General features: G+C 44.4%; 1 protein-coding gene across 1 annotated transcript in view; it reads left to right on the top strand.

Annotated features, from left to right (window-relative positions):
- LOC101942026 (protein eva-1 homolog C) overlaps positions 1 to 12174 on the top strand; it is a 293295-nt gene that overhangs the window by 152676 nt on the left and 128445 nt on the right. The window contains exon 5 of the mRNA XM_024101094.3: positions 6162 to 6305. Within this exon, the coding sequence (XP_023956862.2) occupies positions 6162 to 6305 (144 nt within the window). The remainder of the gene's footprint in view (positions 1 to 6161; positions 6306 to 12174) is intronic.

The following is a 12174-nucleotide window of genomic DNA, read 5'->3' as shown; positions in this document are numbered from 1 at the left end:
CTTCCAGTCCTATGATTCTGTGTCTTCACCCAGCACACAGTCAACTTGTGGAATGCAGTGCCATGGAATGCTGTGAAGGCCAAAAGTATAAATGAGTTGAATTAGATGAGTTCATGGAGGATAGGTCCACAAATGTGTATTAGCAAAGATGGTCAAGGAGCTGATCCCATGCTCCAGATGTCCCTAAACCTCAAACTACCATAAGCTAGGATTGGATGACAGGGGTTGGATCACTTGATAATGGCCCTGTTCTGTTCATTCTCTCTGAAGCATCTGGCACTGGCCACCGTGAGAGGACAGGATACTGAGGTAGGTGGACCATTGGTCTGACCCAGTATGGCCAATCTTATGTTCTTATGTACGTGGCAGTATCCCTTGAAACCCTGGACTGTCTTGCTGGGTCTGCCGGAGTCTGGATACCCTTTTAGAAATGGATGCTGGTTAGCTGTTGTACCAAGGGGAAATTAAAATGTGTGGCAATGAATAACCAAAGTACCTGCTTTAAGTATATGAGAATGTGATAGAGACCGGCTTACATTTGGAATTTTTGCCAAGGGAGGCAGTAAAGGAACAATCATGATAGCAAGGAGCTTTAAACAGACTAAAATACATTAGTTGCAGTGAGTCTGATGATAAGGCTACTGCATTGTTGAGACTGATTCAAGTTTTCACAGTTTTAAAACCACTTCAGTGCTGTGTGTGAGATGCTCACATAGGGTAAAGCACTTCCTTGTAGCTTTGTGGCCTCACTAGTCAAACCTGACATTTGATTTGGGTTTTACCAGCTCACGGGTAAGGCTGATAAAGAGAGAGATCCTGAGGGTTATATCGGCCTAGCAACTCTTTAACACCGAATGCAACCGGTAGGATGAATTATCTGGTGAGAGCTCAGATTAAGAACTGTGAAATGAAACTCTGCAGCTGGAGAGTTTGAGGGGATCATATGACAGTCACTAACTCAACAACAGTTGTCCTCCCTTCCAATCCTTCAGCTGTAAAATGGTGGCAGAAGCAGGCAAAAAAACAGCCCAACCCCAACTGCTTGATGAGTTAAATGACTGAGTCCAGAGCACAATGGAATGGCTAGCAAACTCATTTTATACGCCGAGCAATTTCACGTTTAACAATTTCACTGGAACTGAAATAGCAAGCTGCATATCTGCAGTGCACAGAAAGAATTCAGGACTACAGGTCTGTCGCATCTTACGCACATTTAACATGCGCGATTTCAGCTTTACGTGGTCGGGGGAAAAAAACGAGAAAAATAACAATTTTAATACTGTACCTGTAGTGCGGGCGATTCCGCCCACCATTCAACTCAATGTAATTTTGACTATACGCAGTTTTCGCTTTACGCGTTAACCGCGGAACGGAGCCCCCACGTAAGATGAGACTCGCCTGTATTCTGAAAACAGAGGCTTACTCTGTTTGTCCTATGTAAGTGGGGTCTGGTTGAATAACTATCCAATGTAGCAGCAATCTAAAGTGCTTTTACACTGTGAAATAAGATTTGATCTACATTATCTATGGGTGGGATTTAAAAGGCTCTCAGCATTGGCCGAACTCAGTTCCTCAGTAATTGACCTCAGTGGGAGCAGTTAGGCCAATGCTAAACGTGTTTGAAAATCCCATGCTGTATTTTTAGATTTCTAAAATGTGCCCAGTTACACATCTCTGGACACATATATGTTATTTAACATAACAAACACTAACACAGAACAAGAGAAAAAATAGACATTCCCCCAAATTAACACACTGCCTTCCTCCATCCAAATTACCACACCTGTCCCTCCCACACCTGTAGGCAAGAGCTGTTGTAAAAACACACCAACCTTTTTTCTCCCCCAACAGAAGTGAAGAAAGTAGTTTTCCTATTTAGCATTCTAGTAGCACTTCAAGATCAGGGTCTAGGAGCCATGAAGAAGTTTGGGTATGGGGTCTATGGACAATCTGGACTCTGAATATTTTGCAGTGCAATGATGATTTTATGCCACCATGTTGTAGAAGAACACAGCACTGTACAAATTGCCTCTTGCTGTGAAGCTAATTCTGCAGCGCCCACACTCTAGGGAGGGACTTACACCAATTTCCTATCTCCTGATCTTTGAGGATGGGCTACAAGCCCATGGAGTCTTCTGAAATGATACAATCCCATAAGGAGTGTGTGTGTATTATAGGTTCCCCCACTAGGCCAATTTGCAGCCTGTGAGTCTGTTACAGGCCTAAGTAAACAGCCTTGGCTCATTTGCTCAAGTTGTAGCAGCTCATGATTTTAGCTCCACGGGTTCATTGTTCAATCCCCGGTGTGTTTGTTGGCCAAGATAGCGGTCCTCACACTTGCAGTAAACTGCTAACCCCAGAACGGATGATCAGTTTGGCTGGTTGGACCTCAAATGCTTCTTATGCTTTGCCTGAACCATTCAGCTAGATCTCCTCAAGATCCACATTTCTGGCTTTTATTGGTTTAAAATTGTGCTAAGTGGGATAGCCGCAGTGAGCTACATATCTCCTTGCCAAGAGCAGCCAGTATACCTTTCTGGTATAAGCCAAGTAGGTAACATGTTGAAAGTGCACAAAGGCCATTTCATTGGTGAAAATGGTGGTTCATTTATTTCTCACCATGTGGAGATCTCCAGATGAATTCCAAACTAAGTCATATTTAATAACTAGAGGATTTTTTGTCTCTCTCAGTGCCAGAGAGCGCTTAATAAGAATTATCTCCTGTGCAGATTTCACTGAATCAATGCCAGAAATAACTTTCTTAATATTTCCACTATAGAATTTGTGTCATTTGAAAACAAGCCCCAGGTATTTTGGACCTCTACGTTACTCTCTGCATGCACCACATCATGCAACTCAACTTGAGCCTTGTGAACATTTTTACAGTGATGCTCTTGGGACCCAAGTGTAAAAGAAAAGTTCAGAATATCACTTCTAAAGCTCTGAACATCATGAAGGAGACTCCATGATTTATGAGAGTGCTGTAATCTCATCTATCACTCAGCTGTCTCTCAGACGTGTTATTGACATCTTCACTGTCAGTTAACAAGGGACTAAAGACTCTAGATTATGACATTTTGACATTCAGCTGAATGGCCTCCTTATCGCCAGCCCTTTGAAGTGGTTGATGGAGCTGGCCCTGTTTGGAGGGTCTGATGGCTCGTTGACATTTTTTCATTCAATGTGTAATGCAGGGGATTGGCACCTGGATGATTTCTCACCTTGTTGCTTCTGTGAGCACCTGAACCATTCTTGTTTTAACTGTATAACAAGTTATGATAATTCTATCCACTTTATGGCAATATCTGCAGATATTATCCCTACCTTCTACATATCTCTGTATTATTGCTTTTAAAAATCACTTAATGTCTGAGAAATGTTTTCCATTCTATTTGTCCATATTCATATAGTTAATACCAAATATCACTATGAGACCCGAAATGCAGTCCAGTGTTTAGATTTGTTAAAATCATTTGCACCTTAGTTCATGAGAACAATAGTGAACATCCTGATTTAAAATAGTTGGCTGAATATTCACCTTGTTGTTCTGAATATTCAAAATGTATCCAGATGAATAGGATAGACAAATATGCCCAGCATTTCCAGCCACACTGGATATTTCTGCTTAGATGCAGCAATTAAAAGTTTAATTATTTTGGTCTTTAAATAGACATAGGGCTTCTCTACGCTACGGAGCACTGAAGCTATGCCACTGTAGCCCTGTAGTCTAGACGCATTCTACAGCAATGGAAAGGATTTATCCATCACTGTAGGAACTCCACCTACCTGAACGGCAGTATCTAGGTAGGCAGAAGCAGTCTTCCATTGACCCTAGCCATGTCTACAGCAGGGGTCAGGTTGGCATAGCTACGGTGCTCTGGGGCGTCAATTTTTGGCCTGGTCTACACTAAAAATTTAGATAGACATAGCTACATAGAATCATAGAACTGTAAGGGATCTCGAGAGGTCATCTAGTCCAATCCCCTGCACTCAAGGCAGAACTAAGTATTATCTAGACCATCCCTGACAGGTGTTTGTCCAACCTGCTCTTAAAAATCCCCAATGATGGAGATCCACAATCTCCCTAGGCAATTTATTCCAGTGCTTAACCAATGGCTCAGGGGTGTGAAACCACAATGGTGAAAAATTCGCACCGCTTGAGCACTGTAGGTATGTCGACCTAACCACTGGCGTTGACGCGGCTTGGTTGATGGAAGCTGCTTGGCGGGTGGGGGGTGATGGAAAAACCCCTTCTGTCGTGGATGCGTTTACACTGCGAGGTTACAGCGGCCTAGGTGCCGTACCGCAGCTCTGCCTTTGTAGTCCCACATAGTGTAAACAAACCCTATCACACCCCTGAGAGATGTAGCTATGTGGATGTAAATTTTTAGTGTACGCCAGGCCATAGTCAGGATAAAAGTCTGACCACCTTAAGACAAACATGGTAGTTCTCAGCTCTTCTGGTTCTGTTGTTCCAGTGTGGAAGGTCGCAGACTTGCAACAACAGAGATCGGAATGACATAGTCCATGGTATCTTCACAATTTGAAGGTTTGGAGATTTGGAAATCTACCCCAACTCCCCTCACAAACAAAAAAACGTCAACCAGCCAACTAAAATAAACCAATGAAAGAAGGACCCCAAGCAGAGTTTCCATGTCCGCCCTTTCAAAAAAGTGGAGAACCAGAGACACCATGAAGTCTACTGGGGAGTTCGCTATTGCTATTTATATGGAAGGCACTCAGATACTGCTGTCATGGGGGTGTGTGATGGGGCTCTGCCCCACATTGGCAGAAGAGGAGTTAAAGCAGCCCCGGGGAGGCTGCGCAGGAGGCAGCCAATTAGGAAAGGGCTTGTAGAGACAGCCAGCGGGGGAACGGTTTTCTCTCTAACCCATCAGGGTTAGGCTGGGCCATATAAGAAGGGCTGCTGAACAGAGAAGCTTCAGTCACTTCCTAGAGTTTGAGGAGGGAGCACTGGGTGCCCTGAAGGAGGGAGAAGAAACAGCACCACGATCAGAGCAGCACTGGGTAGGTCAGGGGAGCATGAGTGAGGTCCCGGCTGACTGCTTCCAGTCTGGGGCCCTGATACAAAGGCAGAGAAGGTGCTAGAGCTGCAGGGAAATGGCTCAGGGAAAAAGACGGCGGGGATTGGAGGTGATGCAGTGCCTGACTGCTGCCCTCCCCCCGCCTTCAGCCCCAGTTTCCACTGACGCACATGGCTAGACCCTGGACTGCAGCCTGCCACTGAGGCAAGAGGCTGGACAGAGGACTGCCAGCCCCCCCATCGGAAGTGGGGGGAGAGAACCGAAAGGAGCACGGCCAGAGGGCTGTGTCCAGAAGAGGACACCACGGTCCTGAGAGCGACACGGGTCCTGACGACAGAAGCTACGGTGGAGAGACGCCTCTAGATGAGGGCGCACCAGCGAACCAGAGCTAATTCCCAGGATGGCCAGCAGAAGGCACCGCAGTGGTGACTCGTGCCCAATCACAGGGGGCCATTATAAAAACTGAACATAGATACATGGGAATTCCACAAGATGATCCAAAGTCCTTAGAATTCATGTGCACTCTGGTCATGTGACATTCTCGTAGGTTAGCCTATAGGGTGGCATGTGTCTGTAGTGGATTAAACACTGAATTGCCCCTTAGGAGACCTGGCTTCTATTCCCAGTGCTGCCACTGCTCTGCTGAGTGATGTTGGGCAAGTCACTTCATAGATCTCATGTCTCAGTTTCCCCATCTGTAAAATGGGGATAATAAAACTGACCTCCTTTGTAAAATGCTTTGAAATCTATAGAAGAAAAGTGGTCTGTAGGATCTAGGTATTATTATTATCTCTTTAATGGGTCATTTTTTCCCCTCTGGAAACAAACCTGCCTCATTTGTAACCTTGTTTATGTCAATGAGAAAGAAGGGTCCTGGTCTCTTTTCCCCTCCCACCTGCAGTAGTTTGGTCACCTCTTATCTAGCTCATGATTTTGAACTGATGAGTTTAGAGTTATATCCTCTTCATGGTGCAGGCTTGGAGGCCTTGAAATATTTTACATCAATGTCAAAGTGCTGATCTGTTGTTCCTAGCCTACATTTGATAGGTTTTCTCCCAAAGGTTCTGACAAGGATGGCGTGCATTCAGAATTGTTCCCTATCTTTTCCCCTTTCAGAGTGTCAGTCAGCCACGGCTCTCCAGCTCATGACCAGACGCTGCCATGGAAAAAGAAGCTGCAGTGTGTATGCCAGCACCTATGAATTTGGTGATCCTTGTTACCCAGGTGTCCACAAGCACCTCAATGTTATCTACACCTGTGGTAAGCTTCTTTAACATTCATTTGGGAAACATGCTGGTTCAGAGACGACCTGTACCTGCCGATAGTGGGGGGAGGGGCACAAGTAAGGGCAGAGTGAGGGCAGCGGCTTCAGCAGATGTTACTGAGCATGCTCAGTCCATGTACGCATGCTTAGTGCAAGCAAAGCAGTTATATCTGAGGGGGCACGTGACCCCCCCCCCCCATGTGCCCTCTCCATGTGATGCCTTTGTTCTGATTCATGAACTAAGAGGTCAACCTATTGTGACAATGCATGGAAGTTTGTCATTCTCCAAGCTGATTGTGCAGTGTATAGCAACCCTGTTTAGGAATGTAGATTAACTAGGGGCCTGGCAGCTTCTGTGGATGGTTTAATGCTGAGTTCTTCTTGTCAGCAGATTGATATGAAAAGCAGAATTTATGGAAAGAATGTTTTTTAATTCATCCATCACCATCCCGCCGTATGAGTTTTGGTAAAGGGATAACTCTGCTGATGCTCCCATTCTGTGTGGAGACACTGGCATATTGTTGTATTTGCTTGCAACAAGATTTTGGTCTCCAGTAAGGTCTCTGTTTGGTTCTCAGTGTCTATCATTTTAAACAAAAAAATAAGAAATATGTTGCTCCATTAGCACCCACCGAGTTAATGGAAAAACACCCAAACATCCTCAAACAAACCTTGGGGTATTTGCTATCCAAAGTAGTGTGATCAGTGGTAACTATTACATAGACTCTATATGTTTCCATCTGTCATAGTATTAGATGTACATTGTGGTTCTACTTAACCAGGCATCAGGGTTTCACGGTAGAGCAATAACTATTCCTCCCCATGTTTCTGTGGTCTCAAAGCAGCATCAGGTCCATCTTTGTCCAGTGATGGAATTTTACTGATTCATAACATTTGGGAATGATTTGTGTAGGGGCAATTTGCTAAGGGAGGTTGTTTATAAGTCTCTTGCTTCCTTTGGCAGTAGAAGACAGGGAAGTGTATTTTGAACGGAGGTAGCAGAAGCAGAGTGGATGTTGACACAGCTCGGTAAATTTTCCTACTGGGGAGTGCCTCGTGACTGTATTAGCTATGTTCGAGACCAGTAGGGAGAGCCTTATTATGGTGATGGAATAGAGTCTGATGTGATGCAACAAACATTAGCCTGAAATCCAAATACAAACCAAAAATGAACCCAGGAGATGCACTTCCAACTGGAAATCTCTTCCTGATGCACATGCCACATTGCTGGGCCCCTGCATTATGGGCCTGATCCAAAGCACACTAGCGTCAATGGGAGTCTTTCTTTTTAACAAGCTTTGAATCAGATCCTGTATTCCCAGTTGCTAGTTACTGTGACAGGTTGCCCCCTTTAAGATGCCATCTGATGTGCTGAGATATCACTGAGCCCACCTGTTTTGCCAGCATGGGCCCCCTTTTTACCTGTCTTGCTGAGCCAGACTCTTAAGACTCCTCCAGCACACACATGGGCATGGCCACACCCAGCTGCAGAATGACATAGACACTGAGATCAGCTCTGGGAAGACTCAGCTTAAGGGACTTGCCCCAGCACTCAGGTGTCCACCTCCCTTGGAGTGCAGACCCAAAGATATATTGTCTTGCACTGCAGCGAAATCTATACAATGTAAGTTCATATATTCACCCCCTCCCTCAATGTGGAGGAAGATATGCACAACTTCTTGCCCCCGCCCCAGTTAGAAATTACAAAAACTGGGTTTATTAATAAACAACACAAATTTATTAACTATAAAAAATAGATTATAAGTGGTTAAAGAGATAGCAAACAGAACAAAGTAGATTACTAAGCAAATAAAACACGCAAACTAAGCTTGATTCACTAAAGAAACTAAATTACAAAATATAATTTAAAAACAACGAGGAGTCTTTGTGGCACCTTAGAGACTAACAAATTTATTTGGGCATAAGCTTTCGTGGGCTATAACCCACTTCATCAGATGCATGGAGTGAAAAATACAGTAGACAGGTATAAATATACAGCACGTGAAAAGATGGGAGTTGCCTTACCAAGTGTGTGTGGGGGTCCCTATATTTGTATTTGTACACTGGACATCATCAAATTAGGCCTGAATAAAGACTGGGAGTGGCTGGGTCACTACAAAAAAATAATTTTCTCTCTGTTGATATTCACCTCTTCTTGTCAACTGTTGGGAATGGCCACATCCACCCTAATTGAATTGGCCTCGTTAGCACTGACCCCACACTTGGTAAGGCAACTCCCATCTTTTCATGTGCTTTATATTTATACCTGCTTACTGTATTTTTCACTCCATGCATCTGATGAAGTGGGTTATAGCCCACGAAAGCTTATGCCCAAATAAATTTGTTAGTCTCTAAGGTGCCACAAAGACTCCTCGTTGTTTTTGCTAACATGGCTACCCCTCTGAAAAATATAATTTTTCACCCTAAATGTTGAATTAGGCAAGATGCAGAATTTCTATAGCTCAGAATTCCAGTTTTTTCTTCTTACAGACTGGACCCCTGTCTCAGTCTGGACTCACCCCTGCCTTTCCCTTCAGGTTAATTCCTTTGTCCCTTCAGGTTCTTTCAGCAGTCCTTCTTCTTGGGCAGGCAATGGAGGAGAGTCCCGTTTGCCTTCCTCCCCACCCTTAAATAAGATTTACATAAGGCGGGATCCTTTGTTTCCCAAACTTGACCCCTCTTCCCCTTTAGTGGAAAGTTACAAGAAGTCCAAGATAATATTTAGTATGAGGTGACAAGACCACCTGACCTAGTAGTGTCACAGTTACGACCTAGGACGCCTCCCAGGAAGGAGAGAGATTAGTATCTTTACAATCTTGTTGTTCCTCCCTAATGACCTACCAAATCTGATGGCCTGTCATCTGGTGGGTATCTTCCCAATACACACCCAGTTGTAATTGTTACATAGTTCATATTCCTAACTTCAAATACAGAAATTATACAGGCATACAAATGGGATAATCACATTTAGTAAATCATAATCTTTCCAATGATATCTTACAGGAGACATCTTGCATAAAGTATATCTCAGTTATGTCATATCCATATCATAAGCATATTTTCATAAAGAATATGGAGTGTAATGTCACCGTCATATCCTAAATGGATCGGGGAAACATACAGTGGTTGGGAAGATCAAAATGGCACTTTCTGTTCGTTAGCTGGTGAGCTCTACTTCATTCTCGACCATGTCAACACACACTGGTCAGCAACAGGGTGACATGAGACCTCCCTAGAGCCATTGGGTTGGGTCTATGACTCAGTTTGCTTTTGGTTTTACCTACAGCTGAAGTCTTTAAACCAATCAAACAAAACCAAATAGCCAAAACAAAACCCCACCACCAATAACTAAATCCACTTTCCTGCAATTGAGAGAAGTGAGTTTTGATGATAATGGGGGTGGGGGAGGGGAAAGCTTCAAGTCTGTGATATTTAGGGAACAATTACAGTTTGGATGAAGTATGCAGTACAGTTGTAACTGTGTTGGTCCCAGGATTATAGAGAGACAAGGTGGATGAGGTAATATCCTTTATTCAACCAACTTCTCTTGGTGAGAGAGACTAACTTTCAAGCCGCATAGAGTCTTCTTCAGGCCTGGGAAAGGCCGAGCATCACAGCTAAATGCAAGGTGGAATTGATTATTTAGCATAAGTAGGAAGCACATATTCTAAGGGACCATTCAAAGTAGAGTGGCCGGTTAACACCTCTGCAGTCATAGGATAAAAGGAGGGGGTTAGTGGGTTACAGATTGTTGTGATAAACCATAAATCCAGTGTCTCTGTTTGTCCATGATTCTTAATGTCTAGCAGAGTTATGAATTTAAGCTCCCAGGCTCATCTTTTTAAAGTGTTGTGCAGGTTTCCTTTGAGGATGGGGGCTGATAACTCAGTGATCGCATTATGAAAAGTGTTCACCCACAGGTGATGTGGTGTTCTTGTCTTTTATCCTTTTTCTCTGTGAGTTCATTCGAGAACATAGTGATTGTTTGGTTTCACCCACACAGTTGCTATTGGTGCATTTAGTGCCCTGGATGAGGTACACCAAATGTTGTGATAGGCATGTGTAGTATCCATGGATCTTGAAAGATGTGTTGTGGGGGGTGTTGATCATTGTAGCAATGGAGATATGTCTGCAGGTTTTGCATCTGTTGTTCTGGCAGGGTCTGGTGCTGCTTTGAGTTGGTATGTCCTGCTCTCTGGGGAGCTTGCTTCTGAAGATGAGCTCAGAGAGGCTGGGGGGTTGTTTGAAGGCCAGGAAAGGGGTTCAGGAAAGATTTCTTTTATGTTGGGATCCCCATTGAATATGGGTTGTAGTTGTTTGATGATACCTAGTATGGGTTCCGATGTGGGGTGGTAGATGACAACTACAGGTGTCCGTTGGCACCTTAAAGACTAAAAGATTTATTTGGGCATAAGCTTTCGTGGGTAAAAAACCACTTCTTCAGAAACATGGCTACCCCCTGATAGTTAACTACAGGTGTGCGGTTGGAGGTGGTTTTATTTCTGTATTGAAGCAGGTTCTCTCAGGTATTTGGGTGACACATTCCATGATGCAATCTACTTTTCTGGTGGAGTGTCCTTGTTTGGTGAAGGTTGTTTTAAGCATGTTAAGATGTATATCCCGGACTTTCTTCTGGGAGCGCATTCTGTGGTATCTGAGTGCCTGGCTGTAGATAACAGAAGTTGATGCTAGTGTGGGAGTGTTCCAGAGAGAGTTTAATGGATGTGTGGTGGTTGTTGAAGTTGTGGTGGAAATCTATGAGGGAGTTTTAAGTCGTCTGGCCAGAGGATGAAAATATCATCAATGTATATCATTGGCTTCACAGAATCATAGAATATCAGGGTTGGAAGGGACCTCAAGAGTCCAACCCCCTGCTCAAAGCAGGACCAATTCCCAACTAAATCATCCCAGCCAGGGCTTTGTCAAGCTGGACCTTAAAAACCTCCAAGGAAGGAGATTCCACCACCTCCTAGGTAACGCATTCCAGTGTTTCACCACCCTCCTAGTGAAATAGTGTTTCCTAATATCCAACCTGAACCTCCCCCACTGCAACTTGAGACCCTGGCTCCTTGTTCTGTCATCTGCCAGCACTGAGAACAGCTGAGCTCCATCCTCTTTGGAACCCCCCTTCAGGTAGTTGAAAGCAGCTATCAAATCCCCCCTCATTCTTCTCTTCTGGAGACTAAACAATCCCAGTTCCCTCAGCCTCTCCTCAGAAGTCATGTGCTCCAGACCCCTAATCATTTTTGTTGCCCTCCGTTGGACTCTTTCCAATTTTTCCGCATCCTTCTTGTAGTGTGGGGCCCAAAACTGGACACAGTATTCCAGATGAGGCCTCACCAATGTCGAATAAAGGGGAACGATCACGTTCCTCGATCTGCTGGCAATGCCCCTACTTATACAGCCCAAAATGCCGTTAGCCTTCTTGGCAACAAGAGCACACTGTTGACTCATATCCAGCTTCTCGTCCACTGTGACCCCTAGGTCCTTTTCTGCAGAACTGCTACCTAGCCATTCGGTCCCTAGTCTGTAGCAGTGCATGGGATTCTTCTGTCCTAAGTGCAGGACTCTGCACTTGTCCTTGTTGAACCTCATCAGGGTTTTTTTGGCCCAATCCTCTAATTTGTCTAGGTCCCTCTGTATCCGATCCCTACCCTCTAGTGTATCTACCACGCCTCCTAGTTTAGTGTCATCTGCAAACTTGCTGAGAGTGCAGTCCACACCATCCTTCAGATCATTAATAAAGATATTAAACAAAACCAGCCCCAGGACTGACCCTTGGGGCACTCCGCTTGAAACCGGCTGCCAACTAGACATGGAGCCATTGATCACTACACGTTGAGCCCGACGATCTAGCCAGCTTTC

The sequence above is a fragment of the Chrysemys picta genome, chromosome 3, assembly GCF_011386835.1.
Source record: "Chrysemys picta bellii isolate R12L10 chromosome 3, ASM1138683v2, whole genome shotgun sequence".
Taxonomy (NCBI): Eukaryota; Metazoa; Chordata; order Testudines; family Emydidae; genus Chrysemys; species Chrysemys picta.
This window is presented reverse-complemented; position numbering and strand designations above follow the sequence as displayed.